The 21,293-nt window shown below is 37.4% G+C and overlaps 1 protein-coding gene across 1 annotated transcript in view; it reads right to left on the minus strand.

Moving 5' to 3' along the window:
* MAN1A1 (mannosidase alpha class 1A member 1) overlaps nt 1–21,293 on the minus strand; it is a 138,825-nt gene that overhangs the window by 49,763 nt on the left and 67,769 nt on the right. Inside the window, exon 5 of the mRNA XM_030267798.4 lies at nt 10,009–10,103. Within this exon, the coding sequence (XP_030123658.4) occupies nt 10,009–10,103 (95 nt within the window). The remainder of the gene's footprint in view (nt 1–10,008; nt 10,104–21,293) is intronic.

Consider the following 21,293-nt stretch of genomic DNA (forward strand, 5'->3'; position numbering starts at 1 on the left):
TATACCAAAATACACATAGGCTTAATTAGCACTCTTTCCAGAATATTTAAATATTTCAATATATTTAAGATCTTAAGGAACAATGTACTAGATAATACACTCGGAAAAGCAGGATTTATGGATCAACTCTTCCATAAATGATTGTACTAAAAGCAGCAACTTTAGTATGTGTCCCATTGAGGGGCTGCAGAGAGCCAATCAACAAGGTGACCTCAAGAACATTAGGGATGTAGGAAAGCAAGGAGGTAAAGAAGGAGGGATGGAAGACAGGAAGGGGAGGAAATGAGTAACAGTCTGCCCAGAAGTCTCAGAAGACATATGTGGAATAATAACCAGTACAATTCTCAAATATTGATTTTCACATCAAACTGAAACATCTGGAAAAAGGCTCAGAGAAGCAACCCCTAGGTCAGGAAAACATGATATATCCAGGATTCAGATCCTTCTTGTGGAAGATGTGCAGGCAAAGACAGAATCACAGCTCAGCAGAAAAACTACTTGAGCTGAAAATGATCACTGGTGTGTTTCTCCTCCAAAATCAAAATGTATTAGAAGCGGGGAGCAAACATGGAAGAGGAGTAGCAAGGTTAGAAAATACACGAAGTGGAGCAGGATCAAAGATAGATCGCATGGGTTTTAATTTACAGAAAGCTTACCACAACAAGGAACTGGATGATCTCAGAACCTTGTACTAAAAAATTGCAACTTAGATTAAGGATCTGGATGTTTAAGGGACACTGTAAGAAACAATGTAGCTTTTTTCCAACCAAAAACCGGGCTGTTACAATGATCAACATCTAGATAACTAAAAGTAACAAACACAGTATCACAGGCATCTGTATTTAATGCTGAGATTATTGTTTAAAAACAATTAGGTGTTCTCTATTCTGCTGGGTGTATGAAGCTGGTCATAAAGCTGAGAAAATTCACGTAACAATCAGTAATTATGCAAGCAGGCAAGCAATCAATACTTACATCATATCTGAAAGGAAAGAAAACTCTTGAATTCTCACCAAATCTTAAACATCACTGAACTATTACAAATAATAAACTTCTGTTTCTGTTAAAAGGTAAAGCAAAAAATGAATCTGTCTGAATGTTCTTACTATTCTGATACAAAAGACTGTTTCTAGGGGAAAAAAGACAGCCCATTTAGTGCTAATTTGTTGTTTTAAATGTCAATCTAAAATATTAAATGGAAAATTGTACTGCAAAAGTATCTGACATGTCCATGAAAACACATACACCATGAAATTCAGAAAAACAAAAGGTGTGAGAAGCAGTTATGAATAGTCCTCTTAAAATTAAACATGCTTATAAAAATGGCACAACACACACTCCTCAACACTGATACAATGAAACCAAAAACCACAAAACTCAAGTTTCACAGTATTAATTAGATTATGAAGTGCTAAAAAGAGAAGTTGAAAATTCAGATAAGTAAAACTGTTGTTTGTGATATACATGATGCACTGGAACTGTGTCAGTTGCTGCAGGGTTTTGGCTGTCCAGATGAGAGAGCACGGTTTGGTGGAGGTTAAGGAGAGAACCTCTTGTATCAGCAGCAGTAACAAACCAGAAAATGATGAATAAAGATTTACCAATATTTACACATTGTTATCTGAAACCAAAGATGTACTTCAAGAAGTATTGAAGGAAATTGCTTTTTGAGCAAGGGAAGAAATCCAGTATTCTGTGAAGATAACAGCAGAATCTGTTCTCAGTAATGATTTCTGGAAAAACACAGTTAGCAACTCTTGTTGATACTCATCATTTTAGGATGGTAAGAATACAAGAATACAGAGTAAATACAAACATCAGTCAGCTATTTCCTTGGTCAGTCTCAATCCTTACTATCTACCACATCATACAGATGCTTAAACCACTATAGGAAAAATAATCAAACAACCCATACAGCTGAGAATTTAACCAGGTGGAAGTGTCAGATTCCGCTAAAATACACAAGCAGAGCACTTTGCAAATGCCCCCCCCCCCCCCCCCCACGCTTCTCATGGTCATTTCAGGATTTCCCTAATGAGAAATGAGTCATAGATTTTGCAGGGAAAATCCTGCAAATGTACAAGGATTGTAACAAATAGATAAAATAAACAACTCCTAAGTGACTTTCTAATTTGTCCATTGGAAAATTCTTAGGTGGAACAATCCCAACACAACTATTGCTTTTAGATAATGTGTTTTTTCTGAGGTAAATTGAATTGTGGTGGAAGAGACTGAGAACTACTTGTGCTCATTTTTTGCATTTAATGAAATCTGAAGTCTCTAGAAACTGGTTCCCTTCCCTCTGAAGGAAGCCTCTTTTGACAGTCACATTTTGTCTGCTGTAAGAGTATCATTTACTATACACAGATGAAAATTAGGTCATACATGATACAAGCAATTAAAAGGGAAATGATCCTTAACCAAGTGCAAAGATGAATGTGCCTACACTCAGGTGTCAGCGTTCCCTGCACAGTCAGTATTAGCCAAGGAAAAGCCAAGCCCTGGGGACTTGATTTCAGGGCAGGACAAATGCTCCTCAGGCTGCTTCACAGTGCCTTTTGCAGTGTCCCACTCCAGCAGGAGCTTGCTCCTGCAACATGAAAATGTATCTCATCTGGAACTGAGCTTCATCCTGCACATCTTCGCAAACAACTCCAACTCTCAAATATGGCAATTCAACACTAAGGGTTCCCTTGCAATTCCTAGGCAACAGGAAGGTATGGCATGCAAATAACTCTGATTATCTGCCAATTTTGAGGAGATAACAGCACTTATCCAGCTAAAGCAGGAGCACGAGCAACACCCTTAGCCATCTGGCTCATTTATAAAATCCTATTTTCAATAAATCCAATTTCAAAAACTTGCAGAGGAGCAAGAATGGTTTTCTCTCAGGAAGCAAACTGAGGATCTGATGCAACTTTCCCACCCTATGTCACTGCATTTCAGTGAAGGGCTGGTTACAACCAGACTGGCAGGAAATTGGATGTACATGCTTGGTACATGCCATGTATTAGCATATGAACTTCCTAATCCTGATTTCTTCTAGGGCAAAACACAAAACAGTTCAACCTGCTTATCCTCCCCCTTTCTGGCACAGAAAACCTTTATATATTCTTTAAAAATAACATACTAAAAAAAAGCAACTCCCCGTGTTTTTAAGCCATCAAGACAAAATCTCATGATAGTCAGGAAAGGTTTTGATACTCTGGGGAGTGTCTGCTCATAAGGGGTGCAAGGCCCATGAAATGGAGCCTCTGGTAACCAGCTGGTTTCTGTGGGACTGTCTGGCAGCAGGTTTGTTTGGTTTTATAAAAGAACATTACCTACTGTTAGTACCACAGAGATCCATAAAGTGTTTGTAATTGTACATTTTGTGCTGAGGAGTTCCATAACTAATACTCACATAGGCTTTTACACAGATAAGTAATATGATAATTATGAACTTGCAAGTGTCTGTATTCATTTTACATTGCACTGATAAACTGTGGAAAGAGTGTTTAAAGTTAGAATCTGGGACTAGACTCTTTCTTTTGGCTATAAAGAAAGCACTTCAACTGAGAAGGATATTTTGCAATAATAATAATAGGTCCCAAATTCTTCTTGTGTTATTGCCAGAGGGCAGCCTCCCACACAAATTCTGCATTACAATATTGAATTGAAGCTGCTAGTTGAATAATAAAGCCTATCATTATGGGCTATCACCAAAATAATATTTTGCTTGGTTCTTTTTCTTTCTCAACAAAGAGCTACATTCCTTGAACTATCTCATGAAATTTTTGTGGTATTATTATAAATGAGATTTTTTTTACATTGCTTAATGGTAAATCAGATATCGGCACAGGTCACATATACTGAATATTGAATATAAAGCACTAATCATGCAATGTGGAACCAGATACTCATTTCAGCTGAGGTGAAAACACAGCAAGGAATTCCAGATGAGGCAAAGACATGGCAAGGAATTTGTTTCCTGTGGTGTTCTAACATGTCCTAAAACATGGAAATTGCTAATTTTCTGTTATTTAACAAGCATAACTATTCTTCCATGTTGTTTTACATTCAATTGACTCAAGAAATGTAAACTTGTTTATGAATCATGCAATGAACTGAAATACCTGTGCTGAAAAAATGTACACTTTGCTGAAATCATCCTTGTCACTAGTTACTTATAAATTAGGGTGTCATTAATTTCCTCATCTCAAGATGTCAGTACTTTCAATTAATTGTGCAAGGTCTTCTTTAGTCAATGGAAAGAGATCAGTATATCCAGGCAGCAGATCATTCTATGCCTAAACATATGTTTAACACAAAACAAATCATTTTCAGAGAGGCAAAGTTCAGCCAGGATTCTTTCTTTGCATCCAGTGCTAATACAAATCCACACTGAGATCCAAATGCCTGAAGGCAAAAGTCTGCTTTCCATTGGTCTGTTTTGCTGCAGGGGAAGTCTCAGTGTTTAACTCAATATCCAAATCCTTTTTTGTTATTATTACCACTTTATTACATCAGTGGAGTCATTTGCTAAAACCACACATACAAACCTTTATAAAATATGTCTGCTACTTTTAGCTTTTTTCTTAGGTAATTTTGATTTCTTCCTCTAAAATGATGCCAAAATTAGACAGAATGGCTATAATTAAAGATTTCATCTAACCACAGTTTCTGCATGATTCTACAATAACAAACTGTGCAGACATTGTAAGCTTTTCATCTCTAAACTCTCTGTGAAAATAGGTTTATTTTTGCCAAATACAGTCAAATTTGAAGAATACCCTTTACTTAACTCTGCAAATCTCTGAAAATTCTGCACTTTTTTTTTTTTTAATTTTATACACTTGAGTTAGCAATGCAAACCAGAAAATTAAATTATCCATCCTGCTTAAATCTCTGCAAGAAAGTGCTTCTTGTGTCACTTGGTAAAGTCTTGTGTCACGAGTAAAAGCATGAACTGCTAATTCTGTTAAAGAATATAGTACCATACAAAAATTTTGCAAAATAATGCAACAATCAATCACATTTCAGGCATTTCTGACTGTAAGTGGGAGAATCAAGCTGCCAACAAGGTTTACTGAATTTACATGTTTGGATCCCTTGGTTACATTCTCAATCTTTCGCAATGCACTAAAACTTACAAACTATAGAGGTATCTACTCTTAAATGCATTGATTACAACATTTTGGAGATGTCACAAAACTCAAAAAGAACCATTCTGTTATAAGCTGAATTCTTTCCTTAAGAGTATTGGAGTTTTTCTAATGAAGTGCCACACGCACAAGACATTTTGAAGACCATGAGACTTCAAACATGTTTTGAAATTGGGAAGTACTTTGAAACTTTTGAAACATTTCCAAGCAAATCCCATTGTTTAAAGACCAACATTTCATATCTCCAAGGTGGTTGGTTTATTGGCCACATTTCCACCTACGTGGAAAGTGCTGAGAGAGAAGATTCTTTAAATGCCTGCAACCTAAAACACAGCCACAAGCAGCCTGAAATACCAGAGTGAGTGTCCCATAAGACAACATCACCTGTGTGTGCCATCCTTCCCAAACTCTAGTATTGCAGCATAAAACCCCTCTCCAAAGCAGCCAGATTCTGCTGGGCAAGCTGAGATGGTGGGGAGAACCATCCCATTTAGCACTACTGTCACAGAACAGAAATCTTACTGGGTGGTAAAAAGTTGTTCTACATAAAAAAACCTATGGATTAATTTTTTCTTGCTATTTTCTTTTTTTTTTTTTCCCTACATGATGTGAGAGAAAATACAGTGTTTGAAACTTTGCTATTGGTATATCTCCTTGCTCTGAATACAGAGTGGCTGAAAGGGCTCAGAAGTGCCAAGAAATTCTTGTTTAAACTAAAGGCTTTGAGGCCTGGGAAGACTGGTGGCATAATTTAACTGTGCTGTACAAAACATAGCAATTAAAAAAAATAGTAATTTTGGAAGTCAAAAGAGGACCTTGCTTTAAAATCATGCTGACAACATCCCAGGGACATAAATATTACAGCTCTGTCACTTCCATCCTCAGTTACCTATGAATAACTACTTTGTGCAAACCACTTAGCAAGGCCCCTGCTATTTCACTTAATAAAATATGTTATATTGAATACAACTCAGACCCACTATTTATGTACAATCAATATTAAACTGTAAAAGGCAAAGAATCCTGAACTGACACCAGACACAACAAACATTCTACAATTATGTCAAGTAAATCTTGTTACTCCTTGTGGTTTGATTTCAATACAAATTAATCACATGTATTTCAAACTCCTCTTCTTTAACTTCTGTTAGGCTTTGCCACTCTGACCCACTCCAACAACACCTCACAGCTTTTCCTTCTATACAACACTTCCCATGTTCCCTTAAGCCAGAAATTATTATATAACTTAGGTTTGTCATTGAGCCAGAGAAACAGGCACAGTATCCCCCTTAGCCACAACAACACTTAGAAGCAAGCTAGATGTCCAAAAAAGCCTCCATTTCCAGTTTGTTATTTTTCCAGACATAAAAATATTACTTACTCTCGTTGAAACTTTTTCATTAAGGCAAGGCATAACTATTTTTCAAAGTTTCAGATGCACTTAAAGTTTATATGCTACATTGATTCTTCATAACAAGGCAGGCACTATAATGCCTAACAGTATTGCTACATCACAGCACACAAGACACCATAAAAAACCGTAAAACTATGCAACTGGTCAAGGTATAGAGAGTAAACATTTAATGGAAAATATATTCTTTCATATAGAAATTCTTCTGGATTGCTTACTGGCAAAGAGTAATGTGGTCTTATTGGAAATAGTGACTAAAATCCAGATACAGGTCTGCTTTCAAAGGGAGAAAAAGTGACATAAAGACAAAATTTCCATCTGAAAGAAGAAAAAAAGCAGACTTTTATGTATACTCTGATGTTTATTCCTGATTGATTCAACAGAACAACAACAATCTCGTTTTTTTTCTGTATTTGACAGTTGCCCATCATCCCATAAACACAAACCCCACACAGCTCTTCCTTTAATAGTTACAGGGGTAATAATAAATGGAAGTGTTAAAAGATTATTTGATCTTGGAAACTTGATGCAAGTCTGGGTATTTGTTAAAATTACTTAACTCACTGAGTTATAATTTCAGATTTTTAAAATTTCTATAAATCTGAGAGGTAAATTACAAAAATACACAAGCAATCTGATTGATTAGTCATAAACTACTTAAAGTTTATAGAGAAAAAGAGAAATGACAGTTTTAGCATGGAGAAATCAGATTGTCATAGCTTACTAGGAAGAAGAAAAAAAGGAATCTAGTGGTATTTTCAGAAACTGTTATAGTTGGCATTTCAAAAGTACTGAAGAGGAACTATCTAAACAAAGGATTTGAGTGAGAGTGGAAAATAAGTAAGTAAGCAAATAAAGAAATAAAAGTGGCTTTGCCAGTTTGTGCTTCTTATCCCCAAAAATAAGACTCAAACCTGTATGTCAACCCACCAGTGCTTTATACACTTCTCTCTCTACAGCTGTTTCTAACCCTATTTTAAGCCAGAAGAGTCCACAAGTGCTATACCACACAGTTTACTTAAATAAGCAAGTGAGCCATAGAAGGAACTTCAAATTTTACAGCACAAGCAGAAGTGAAAAACAGATGCTGAAGATGAACTGAAAATACAAAGCAACATCAGAAATGAGCAAGTGCAACTGAAATTTTAGAAAGAAAGAAAAGGAAATCCCGCTACAAACCACTGATTTAATTACTCAAATTGTACTTCAGAGACCAAAGGAAGTTTTTCAAGCAAACATACTCATGAATTGGCAAGTATTTTAAGCTGAAGAATAGTACAATGAACTTTTTATCATATTTGATAATAGGAGTTCCACAAACAAGACTGTAAGTGTCCCATGATTACTAAGTGGTGAGGAAAGAGGCAGGATGAACTGAAACAATGGAAAAGATAAAGAGAATAATACTTCAGTTGGATCTCTTTGGAGACAAGGAGGCAAAAGCACATATATAAGTTTAGACACAGAGGCATGCAAGGAGAGAGCAAGTCTGGCTATGATGATACAGGATGAGCAGAGAAACCCAACTATTTTCTGAAGAACATTTGCAAAGTTAAACAAATATCCAGCTCATCTCTTAATCCATAAATAATATTTTAAAAATAACCACTGACATCCATAATCTATTGTGAGTGTTTTCCAATTTGAAGCATAAATCAAAATAAAATCAAACAAAATACTAATCAGAAATGAGGCATATTAGATCTGCAATGTATGCAGGCTTCAGTGGCTTAGCATTTCCTAAGCCTGGATGACAGCATATTTGTTTACTCACAGTATTATGGAAGAGTCATCTACTGAAGGTCAAAGCTAGGCAGATGTGCAAGGATTCAGAATGAATAACCAAGAACCCAGCATTTCATGCCAATTTTTCTGCCACAACAAAGGAAATTCTTTCAGCAGAAGTCTTCTTTCACTTTTGTGCAAGGTAAGAAACTAATCCCTTTTGCATTACCACCTTGCACTTTCTGCAGCTGATAATCTGTAGTGCCCCACATCAGCTGTTGTAAGAAGTTAGGAACAAACCATAAAGATCGACCACATAATTTGAACTATATGCAAAAGGAACATTGAAATATTAACAGTTAAGGAGGGATTTAGATAAAGGGCTATATAAAAGACATATTTTTAGCCTGAATACTTTAAGCATGCTTAAATATACTATGTCGAGCAAGGTATCATTGTGTTGCAATTACAAACATATGCAAGGCTTTTGTATTCAGAATTTTCTCTAACAGCTTAAAAACAAATAACCAGCATGCCTCAAGCTGCTGTACTACTGAACTTGTGCAGAATTTATTAAAGCCTGTTGTGAAAAAATTGTTAGCATGCATGTAAGTAACCAGCCGAAGTCCACAGATTATCACCAGACAGCAGTTAACCAGTCCCTTCAATGATGAGAAAGTTCAGGAGTCACTAACTCCCTCCTGCTCCCACAAACAGATGTGCTTTTTTCGGCTTTCTACCTCACTGCTGTTTGAAAGGAAGGTGGAAGAAAAGCCTGTCTGAACTGACATGCCAGGGGTTTCTGTAGGACTGGCCCTGAGCAGTTTACTGGGAAGCTACAAGCAAACATAGCCAATCAAGCAACATGTCAATGTCCATCCCACTAGGGGGAAAAGGTGCACTCCTAAATACAGAGCAAGCAGGGAACAGAGGAAGATGCTGACTGTCAAGGAGACAGGCACTCAAAAAACCCCATCACCATCACACGCACATGTGAAATTCCTTTTTGTTTACCTTCTTCTGATGAGTGATGCTGAGGTTTATTATCAGTATGAAGAAAGTTGATGTATACTTACGAATAAACAAATACACCCCACAGGTGTAATTTTCAATATTCTGTACCAAGCAGTGCAAAGAAACCATTTTCTTTACCAGCACAGTATCACAGGTAGCAGTCCTGTGTTGGACCAAGAAATTGCTGACCTGTCTGGAGCCAGATACTGGAGGCAAGAGTGACTTCAGGAAAGCAAGCACCTCCCAAAGAGCAGCAAACACAGAGCTGCCTTCAAACCATGACTGCCCAAAGCAAAACCACTCCTTGGGAGAGGGTAGAAAACAATGAGTCTCTTGTAGCCGGTATTCCTCTTGCTTCTTGAGATAAAGGACATGCCCATACCATGTTTGAGAACCGGTAAAAATAAGAGTACAAAGTGGATAGAAAACTTTCAAAGAAGTACATGTCATAATATTCTTAGCCTACCTAAAACAACATCAAAAAGACTTCAGAATGAGCAACATACTAACTGACAAAACCACACTGTTCTGCAATGAATAAATGTATTACTGTATGTATCCTTCTGTGTGCAACATACATCCACTTAAATTTCCCAATATTAACTATAGAACCAGAATGACAAAAGCTCTGCAGCAATTGTAATAGTTTTGTGGCAAAGATTGATTAAACATAATTTTTTATGTGTTCTAGTCACTAAAAAGCAATAGCTTTACCTCTTGATATTAAGCAATGCCCAAGGTATCCCAGTGGGAGTGTTGAAAGCAGGTAGCAATTTCTCTCCAAGTTCCACTGCCTTTTTTCGGAAAACCTGAAAGTTAAGAAGAAACCAAGTGTTGGAAAATGCATTGTTGCTCCAACTAAATTAGTTTAGCTAATATAATTGTTGAGCATATGGTACAATCCATCTCAGCACAATGAAGCATCCTTGCTTCTTTAGTGTGACGTCAAAGGAACAGAGCAGCACAGTCTGTTTCCATTGCACCTGAGAGGTGAGGAGAGAACTCACACAGCAGGAACACACAGTGACAATGCCCAGGTGACCTGCTCCTGGCACCACCAGCATCGAGTCAGAGCCATCAGTACAGCCAGACCCGACACTGCAGAGCAGGGCACGCCGGGCAGGGGCAGCCAGGAGAGCATCCTGTGCTCAGGGAAGGGGCCATGAGCCAAGGATGCTGCTGCACCCTGGCTGGCTGGCCAGCAGCTCCCTGCCCCAAGTGCCACGTCCTCCTGGAGCCTGGGGACACAGCTGCAGCAAGGTCACCTTTGCTCTCTGTCAGGTTTATTACAGGGCTCAGCACGCTGCAGGAGCCTGGTCTGCGTCGCCACATGGCTGCTGTGCTGCCAACCTTGCACAGGCAGACTATGGCAAAAATACCCCCCCACATCATCAGAAAAATAAACCTCACACATTTTGCAGCACTACAGTCTTTATGGATTCAGCTGGCTTATACCCAGAGAGTGTCAGTGCCACAATTAATCAGTTATATATTGGAATATAACCCTGCAGCCAATGAGACTTAACTGATATGCAGCATCTAAAGAGTTTCAGCTTCCATTTCAAAAACATGAAGCAGAAAGACCCCAAGTGCTTGCCATATGCTCACAAGAATGACAGACAATTTAGCAAGAGGAACTTTTGTGTCCAGGTAAATAGTTAAAAAGGTGGAACAAAGAGGATTTTGCTTTCCTTCAACTGCCAGCTCAGGTTACATTAACCTTACTGTTTGTGCACTGAGTACTCTACTAAGAGTTTTTAATTAGAAACAATATTGTTCCAACTTAAATATAGAAACCTATTTAGTGATTTCAATATGTGGATGTTCAAGGCCTATCTGCTTGGAATTACACTGGGATCTTGTGCAACACTGAAAGGGATTATCCCAGGTGTAGTAGTCAAAATAGCAAAGTCACCTTCATTGTTCTCTCTTTCTAATAATGTTTCCTTTCAACTCATTTTTTCTCCTCAGGCATATTTATGATGGATTTATATTTATTTATGTATTAGAAATCAGTTTGTACATCTGATGCATCTTGTGGTGCAGCCATACATATATGTTTATGTGAATATATAAAGACATTTGCTGGGCAAAACAAGGTAATGAAGAAATTTCTTTCCACAAAAATAAAATACAATTTGTAAAACACTACTTTCTAAAAGCCAAATTGAAGGGAGATTTTTATTATTGAAAAATATGTGATCAGGAGTAAATATAAAACTCTGGAACAACCATGTTACTATAAAGAAGCTCCAGACTATCCCATCCCGAAGTCCCTCCACGTGACACAGATCTCAAGATGTCTCTGGCAACAGTCCAAGATTTAGAATTACAGTAAAAGATATTTTGAGGGAGGTTAAGTAATTTCAAGCCAAATTATGTCTGGAGTCAGAAAACTTTCTTGAGTGGATTGCATCAGAGTGCTGGGAGAAACTTGAAGCAAAGCAGCAGGAAAAACAATTTGCCTGGAAATCCCTTCATAATCCATTATATTTCTGACTTCCCAGTTTACCAATTATATGGATTCTGATGAGAATTAGTTATGGATTTGTGATCTTTATCCAGCACATAATTCAGTCATCCCATGGCTTAAAGCCTTGGTAAACACTCAGAGCGAGTTGGTGCAGAACATAATCACCTCTTAGCAGATTTCCTTGGGAGGAGCAAGGGACAGTAACCCACCTGGAGGGCACAAGCTTTCTCTCGTTTCACAGCCACATTTTTCACCTTGGTCTGCTGAAGCCAAACCTATCCTTTTAGCACAAGAGAGGCCTCCCTCAGCCTTTCATAGCATATGTGTGATCAACTCATCAGCCTCTCTGCCCTGAAACATTGAAGTACTGACAGGAGAATGGCTGCAATCATCCTCCTAAGCCATGGGCTTCACTTTGAAGTATTTCTACCAATTCTAACATACTTTTAAAATTCTACTTATTTATTTTATACATAAATAACATAAATTCTCTCAAAATAAAAATTGCCTACTTTATGGAAATGTCACAAACAATGGCTATCAAAAAACAAACACATGAAATACAAAGCAGTAAGTATTGTTCCATGTATGGATATAGAAGCAAAAGGTAATTCAGTCCTGTCACAGCTAGTGCCCTGAACACCAACATTAGAATACACAGTGAAGCCAGGCATTCCAACTTCTTTCTTGTCCAAAATGCACCTCTTCTAATGCACTAAACCATTTTCATAGTAGGCAATTAGGAAAAAATAATTTAAAAATATTTTTAAACAATTGTACAATTTTGAAACAAGTGCTGAGGTGAAGAAGCACTTCTTGTTTACATGAGAATTTCAACAGGCATTACTAATGCATGCTGGTGATTTTCCTTCTCCTTCCAAAGTTAAAAATAAAAATCAACTATGAACATTGTCTACTTTTATCTCTAGGTCTTATTTAACATGGCTGAAAAACTGACAGGTAAATTACTATCTATGAAGTAGAATGGCATAGACAATAATGATACGACTACAACAACACTGAGCACAATACATTTTAGCCTCATGCAGTAAAATTACACTTTCAGCAAGGGTAAAAGGGTGAAGATAAATAAAGGAACCCCTTAATTTCTCAATTTGCAGCTTTAAAAGTTCATAATAATAAGAAAAGCAGGTGCTGCAATTATTATACACCATTCACAATGTTCATTGTATTTTTCTTCTGCAGAAACCTACAATATTGGACAAGAAATAAATATTGTACTGGGTAAGATTTTTTTGGGGGGTAATAAAAGTAAATAAACAATAGGAACTTCTACTTATTATCTGTGCCTCGGAATCGAATTTCAACTTTTGCCAAGCCCCAATCCTTCTCCACTACCACCAGTAAAGTGATTGTTTGGGAAGCACAAACTATGACAGCTATTATGAGAAGCACAAAACAAAGGCAGAAATGACAGGGCACAAAAATCAGAGACATTGTATATAATAAAGGAAAACATCCAGGGAAAAATTTCCCATCCCAGTGATTATCTTTAGAGCCTCAAGGGCCTTTCCTGGCTTTTCCTCATGAATGCTCATCCAGCAGAAAGATTGCTTACATGGAGTCCTCCAACTGGGTCAGACCTGGGAGAAGCTGTCATAGTCCTATATCTGAACCCACCCTTCACTCCATGTCTAAATATTCACCTACAAATATAAAAGTCTACAAAGCACTCCTGAGGCCTCTATCACTTTCTCCAATGCTCTATTATATCTAGACAGCATACTTTTTAAAGAAGGGGACTGTGGAGTTACTTACCTGGCATACTGGCATTCCCTTTACCAGCTGATGCACAGAGTAAGCCACACTGCCATCAATCCCTTCTTTTAAATTGAGGATTCATAGCAAAGTACTATGATTACCTTTAAAGAGCAATGAAGCCACTAAAAATTGCACTGATATTTAACTTAGCTAAACACCATACTACAACAAAGAAAATTATTCTTAAGTGAAGCACTGTGGTTCAGGAAAGAAAACAATAATTGACACAAGTCACAAATACATGATCAGTATTTAAAACTATAAAGTTGGGCAGGATACAAAATGCTTTCTCAAGCATTCCTCTTTAAGCTAATTTTTGCTAGTAGTCAGACTTTGGATGGGAGATCTTTTTAAGCTCTAAGGTGTTACTAGCATTTTTTAAAAGTATAATACTGATTCATAATGTGTGAAGGCCTTGTGTAAAATGGACTCCTCCATGAAATACGTAGAGATTCCTTCACACTCTGCAGTCCTACTCAAAATCAGCACTAAAGCAAATTAGATACTTACTATAATCATACAATAGATTAGACAGAGGATAGAGTTACTATACTTTCCATTTCACTCTCTATTTATAGTAGTAGACTGTGAATTGTTAAAATAACCTCAGGGCTAATAAAGAAGCACCTTCATTGTCCTTTGAGTTACCAATCTTGAGTCCCTTACAAACACAAAAGTCATGTCAGACCACCACCATTACTCCAAGCCAGCAATTCTTTGAGCAATATTTGAGTAAGCACTGGTAGGTAAACAAGAAATCCACTTCACTGCTGCACACACTTGTCTTTCTACAGTCTGTTCATTCTATAGGCAACACACACACCAAACCAGGGAACAAGACATTATTTTCTCACTCGTTAGATAGCCTTAAATATTTCTTAAATACATATAATACACAACAAACTAACTAACTAAGAGATCATACATCCAGAACTGTGATGCTAATGTTAGAACACTCAACACCACAATCAATCAGATCTTGCAGACTCTTTCGTCCATTAACAAATCTTATTAGGGAAAAGAGTGTTCCCACAGAGAAACACGGCTCTGCCTGCAAAGATGCAACCACAGGGCAAAGACCAGACCTGTCATCTGGTGAGCACTGGCTTTCATTATAGTGCAAGAATGCAAAAATGCTTCCTCTGGCTGGAATGACAAATCCTTTTGAAAATGTCAGATTACCTCATTGTAGTTTTAATTGCTATTGCTAATCAGGAAGAAAAGAAAGCACAGGAAACAAATATCTTAGAATTGCATATGTGGCACATCTAATTTTAAAAAAGGCATAACAGAGTACAGCATCATAAATTAAAGAACAGCCAGAATTCTGCCTTAAGAAGTCCTCCACATAAAGGCAACCAGAAGATAAAATTTAACATCAAAGGATGTTAAAATAAATACTATATTTAAATATTTTTTCAATTGACAAAGACATTTTCTCAACATTTCTAATTCTATCAAATTAGGAATTTCTCATTTTTGTTTTTATATTTACAGATAAAAACTGACAAGCCACTAAGTAAGATTTATTGCTTTCTTTCCTGTACCTGACTGCCTTTCCCAGTAGGGTAAGGAATGAATATTTCAGTGCAAGAGCAGAAAACGAGAGCAGAAAAATGAACAGGGACAGGCCACTTTCCCGCTCTTCAGAACACTGAATAGAAATCCTCTCAGCATAACAAATGTTGATTTGGGTTCAAAGTGATCTGCTAACACAAAAGAACCCTCTCAGAACAACTTGTTCCAATACCTTCTTTACTGGAAGACAATCCAGGATTTTTGCTGTATTTACATTTGTTTCATTTTTACAATGAAAGACTAAAAATGCTACAAAAATTGTGGTACTCCACCTGACATAACAGAATACTTGAAATTGTGTAAGCTGAATTCTGCACTATCTGCAATACCAAGTGATATTACATCTGTCATATTATTTGAAACCTATTTCCTGTAACAAATTTTCAGTGCTTGTGACAGCTGGGTAAGTTAACTAGATGCTGGTGTTAATTCATCAGCAACTAGTGCTTTTACAATTACTGTCACCTTGACATTAGCAGGTGCCAGTGAGTCGTATTTTATTCAGTCCTCACTTCCAGCTGAGTTGAAGTAATTTATGAATATTCTGTACTAAAAGGAGAGGAGACAATTAATAGCATTTCTGGAAACAAGCATTGTTGTAGTAAAAGGTGAGGAGACAATTAATAGCATTTCTGGAAACAAGCATTGTAATGAGTCACATCAATGTGATCATCAGTGCCAACAGAAGAACCCAAATGGTCTTCAAAAGGACTTTCACAGCCGTAGAAGTATTTTGTACATCTAGATCCACAAGTGTCAGGAGTGTGTTTTGAGCATTTTCCCCAGGAAACAGACCATGTTCAAGACCAATTTCCTAGCTCTGAGCCAGCCCTGGTCCTGCTGGACTTGAGCATGTGAAATGCTACACCAACATGAGCACACCTGCAGCCTGACTGCACCCAGTCTCAAGTTTTCCTATCAGGATAGAGAAGAGGGGGACAGTGCATTGAAAACAAGTGGCTCCTCTTAAGGCTACACCCACAGTAGTCAAAGATCAGTGGAGCTGATCAACACAGCGGCACACATCGACACCAGTCGGCATGACATTCTTCACCATTCTGAGTTTTGGGAAGGCTTTCCAGTTTGCAAGAATAACGTCAAACACAAAGCACCTGTGCCCATCTGTACAACTCTTCACAAAGCTTTTGAAAACAGTGATTGTAGAAATATGCAAATGACTTACTGGAGAGATTCAGGCAGCTGGTGGTATCTGTGAGCAACCACTCACCTGTAAACTGCTAGACTAGCACATGGCTTTTTCACGACTACAGGAAATAACAAACATGAGTAAGCTTTTAGATTTGTACTACCCTTTCCAGAATAATGTAATATGCTGGTCATCAGCTCGTAGAATAAAGTTCACATAAAAAACCTGCTTATTGCATAAATTAGATTTTTAAAAAAGGAAAAAAAATTCCCTTTTATTCAATTAGCCTGTTTTTGTTATGGTTTCACTGGCGGCCAGAAAATTAATTTTCTTTTCTAGCTGACTGCCGTACCAAAAAAGACGCATAGTACCATGAAGAGTATCCCCTCTGTGGAAAAGACTGTAGAGAACTTAATCGAACGAAAGTAACTGGATTAGTGAGAGATTTCCAGATTTCATTCAAGTGCACATTCAAAAGCACAAGCCCCCTCAAGTTATCAGCAAGCAGTAGCTAATGTATGTAATTACTTCAGTTATTTTTTAACTAAAGAATTTTTAAGTAGATATACTATGTATAAGAATCTTATTTTAGAAAGGCCAGAATTAAATTGTACAAACTGCCAAAAAGGAGTGCAAGACATAAACCAAAGAAATAATGTAATGTACAGTAAGTTTTCCATACCTCACTCACACATTAAAACTTTAAAATGAAGACAGGAATTTCTAGATAACTGCAGAATTCAAAAAATCATAAAGGAAGACTTTGTTCTTGCTATATTTGGTTATTTTCTTTTGTACTTTTCATGTGTATTTAGGATTGCTTACACAGGCAAAGTCCAAGAACTATTTATGAGGAAGAACTTTTAGACCACAGGAGAAAAAACAACTGCTCATTTATCTACTAATGTCAAAAAGCCTAAGTTTTTTTAAAGCTTATGTATACTTGAACAATTAGAAGCTTAGCTACAACCCACTAGCACTGGAGAGCTTATGAACCAACCATTTAATAATATCCCTGCTGCAATAATTCAAGAAAAGGCAGTGATAAATGCAGTAAACAAACTGCAATGATTGTCTGTAATAACAAAAGGAATTTGTTACTCACAAAAGCCTTTGAGAATTCCTCACCCCTGTCTCAGGGCAGCTTTAATTTTTCAAGAGGTGCGATAAGCAGCATGCACAAAGAGTAATGAGTTGGATTTACTGCACACGTACGGATTAACTAAGCACTGGCAACTAGCTCCCAAGGCCCCAAATACAGGTAAACAAGACTCACACCTACAAAAACTGTGCTCAAATCTTAAGACTCTGAAATACCCCACCATGCCCAATACATAAATTATGAAACAGCTCAGTGTCAGCAAATCACTGTCAAAGATTTGGGATGCCAACTTTGTGTCCTATCAGCAATAGAATGCCTGAAATTGCAGGTCTCCAGTCAAATAAAGCATTTGTGTCAAGCAAGGACAGATGGCAAGCTAGCAGGCATTAAAAGTGTCAGCAGCCATGATGGAGGTCTGAGCCCACATCTAAGAGCTAGGGAAAGTTTTAAATCTCTGTTTTTACACAATATCCACATAAGAGGAACAGGATCTTAACCCATATGAATTAACACTATGGTATGTCCTGCTTTGAACAACAGGCACCACTTAAGAGACATCATACAACTGTACAATTAAAGTATGAAGAGACACTAAAAAAATTCTTTCCCAAGGCCCCTCTGTCCTCAACAAAATAAGCCCTTTCCAATCTGTGGAAATCCAACATTCACATGTTTGGATGCTGTCAGCCCTGGAAGCAACTCGTAGACTAACACCAGGCAAGGATGTCAAGAGTACAGAATATGTCACTTGTTTAGTAGTGAGGTCTTCTATAGTTCAGGAAAATGATACATATATTTGAAAGTATATTGGATATAAGTGAATGCATCTGAAATTAAAAATATGGCCTATAAAATGGAAACTCATTATATTATGAAGTGATATAGAAAACATCTGGATGTCATCTTAAGAGGTTGGTGTTTTTCCTGATTAAGGAAACAGCTGCCTTAGAAAAATTACTCATATCCAGCAGTAACAAAGAGTATCTTTTAGCTCAATTCTTCTGTTAAGCCACAAGCATCTGCTTCCTAATTTTCTTTTTATTTAATCTTGTGTACCCAGCTCAAGTGCTGTAACAACAAATTTAAATAGCAACCTCATTTTATATCGTGCAAGCTATCAAGACTAAACAAAGAACAGCACTTTGCATATGAAACTTTCCTTTCAACCAGGTGACCATTGAGAGGTGATTTGCAACACCATATCTGTGTGAAAGCAGGGGGTGGGGTGGAGCAGCCTAATAAACTGCATGAGGAATCAATAATTACATCCTCAATGCAGCATAAAGTGCTTTCAGAAGATTCATTCCTAGGCTTGTAAATGTGACTGTATATTTTAATTCCAATACCATTAAGTGATTTAGAGTGATGCCTTCACTCTAAATTACACTCCTAGACCATGGTGGTAGGCACAGAAAAGGCTAAAGTCATTCTGTGCACATAAAGAGAATTCTATTTTATTTTTAATGGTAACTCAGCAGCAAATAGGAAGCTGCTTGTTTCAGCCAATGGTATGTGACACTTCCAAGAGTTTTGCACTTGCAAGTGATGGTTATCAATTACACAAGTATAACAATGTGAACAGGGTACAAAAGGTGCCTACTTTATTTGTACTTCCATTCATTTCTTTTCTAACTTCATTCACTCACTTTAATATTTTACTCCAACACGAGGACAACAGCTTAATGAAACTACTCTCATCAGTTTGAATCCTTTGGATAAAAGGGACCAAAACTCAAGGTTTTCCTTATTCTGCCATCTCCCTTGAACTGACCACTAGCAAACCTGAGAAGCCCACTGAGCAAATGAAGCAAGTAACTACTCCATCTTTTTGTTCTGTTTGCCCTCAAGAAGATGGTCTTCCTCAATCACTACATAGCCTTAATATGACATCATAACAAATATTTTAAGTCAGTTACTTGTATCATTCAGAGGCTGGTCCTCAAATGGTTAAAATTTACACTGACGGTGTCCTCAGATGAAGTCGCAAAGAGTAGAAGTTCTTCAGCCAGCTCAGGGTTTGTTCCTTCTAGAGTTACTCCCACTGCTCTACAGCAATTGTGCTGCAGCAGTAGTGCAGTAGCAGTAAGGAAGAAAAGCTTTCCCTTTCCCTGCTGTTTTTATGCAAAGTGCTCCAGATAGCCAAGGGCTGTGTTTTTATGGCGCTATGAGTGAAAGTTCACAGAAGGATGGTAGAGGTTGGAAGAGACCTGTGTGCAGGGGGCTCTGAAGGTCATCTGGTCCCACTGTGCTTCTCAAGCAGGGCCACCCAGAGCCTGTTGCCCAGGAACCTGAGCATGTATACATAGTTTTTGAATAGCTCCAAGAACAAGGACTCCCCAGTCTCTCTGGGCAACCACTGCAAATCACTACAGTGCCCAGTCATCCTTACAGTAAAAACATGTTTCCTGGTGTTCAAAGGGAACCTCTTGGGTTTCAGTTTCTGCTTGATGTTTAATATAAATGTTATATGTATATTTTGGCATTAGGACATGGACAGGGCAGGGTCATAGCATAGGCCTAAGTGACAAGCTGTATCTTCAGCAGACACTGCAACAAGGTATTTATCAAGAGTCTTGTCTTGGTATTAGCGGTTTGATTTAGAATGAAGCAAGCAGTAAACTTGCAATAATAACAACAACAAGGACAACTAATAACTAGTGAACTACATGTAATGCAGGCCATGAAATGATTAGCACAAGGAACAAAGCATGCTGAGAATCCAAACTGACAAATTTTAATACTGAATTTTTAAAAACAAGCCATGGTTTTAGGCACAGAATTACGGAGTTCCAGGCTTTACACAGTCTTCATTAAACACAAAAAACCTAAGGATTTAATTTGCATTACTCTAATGTCCTTTGCCAGAGACCCTATGCTCCTCTTCACGCATAGGCAATTCCACATTCCACTGCCCATTAGTTTGATGTGTTCATGGATACAAGGAGAATAAGTTAAATTAAACACTATTATTTTAGAGTATCTCTTATACTCTTTAAACATGTATGAAATATAATGAGTATTCACTGGACATTAGTGTTGTATATTATGGCTGTCCCATGTTTAGACAGTAAAGTGCTTCTTTTAATCCTTATACTAGGTTTGAAGTCAACAGAGGAATTTCCAGATTTTGTGATCACAGATACTGGAAAAAAGTAGAATGATCACAAGTACAAAGACAGTGCCAACAGTCCCTCTATTAGATCTGCAGGATGGATCACTTATGAAAAAGCCATTGGATCATAAAACTCTCTCATTGAGCTCTCTCTACCACCAGCAGCTACAGACTACTTCTATTTCATTTGTATAGATATATGGGACAGAAATCAACTGTTTTAGCTGTTTCAGCCCTTAGGTTTTAGTGGATGCTCAGATTACAAATAAACTTGTTTTGGTAAATTCAATTTAAAAACAATGGGATGAGAATGTGCCATTTGGGTAAGTGCAGCTTCGATTTGCAACCATGAACAGCTGAGCCCTACCCCATGACAGGTAAGTTTGGTAACACCAGCAGTTCCATTGATAAATTCTTAAGTTGTTATTATTCAAGGGGAGGAACAGGTTAAAACTGAGCTTACTCTGCAGGTTCCTTTCCCTACAACACCTCTGACACACCATCTAGATGGCTTTTTATATAAGTAATGTAACAATAAAAATCTTCCTCTATACAACAGGACAAAAAGATGATGGTTTCCTAACTCAGTGCTTTCTTTCTTATTACTGACATTTCTCTCACAGACAATAGTCATTGAATTGTCTAATGAATAATGGACAGGATCAAAATGAGCCTGAATAAAGTGCTTGTATATTTTCCTTAAATTAAATATAAGAGATGTGAACTCTTGTAGTTCTTTTCATGTAAGCCAAACAGGAGGCTTCAAGAGAGAACTATGATTTAAGAAGCTGCTTTTATGTTGTAA

The sequence above is a fragment of the Taeniopygia guttata genome, chromosome 3 (assembly GCF_048771995.1).
Source record: "Taeniopygia guttata chromosome 3, bTaeGut7.mat, whole genome shotgun sequence".
Taxonomy (NCBI): Eukaryota; Metazoa; Chordata; class Aves; order Passeriformes; family Estrildidae; genus Taeniopygia; species Taeniopygia guttata.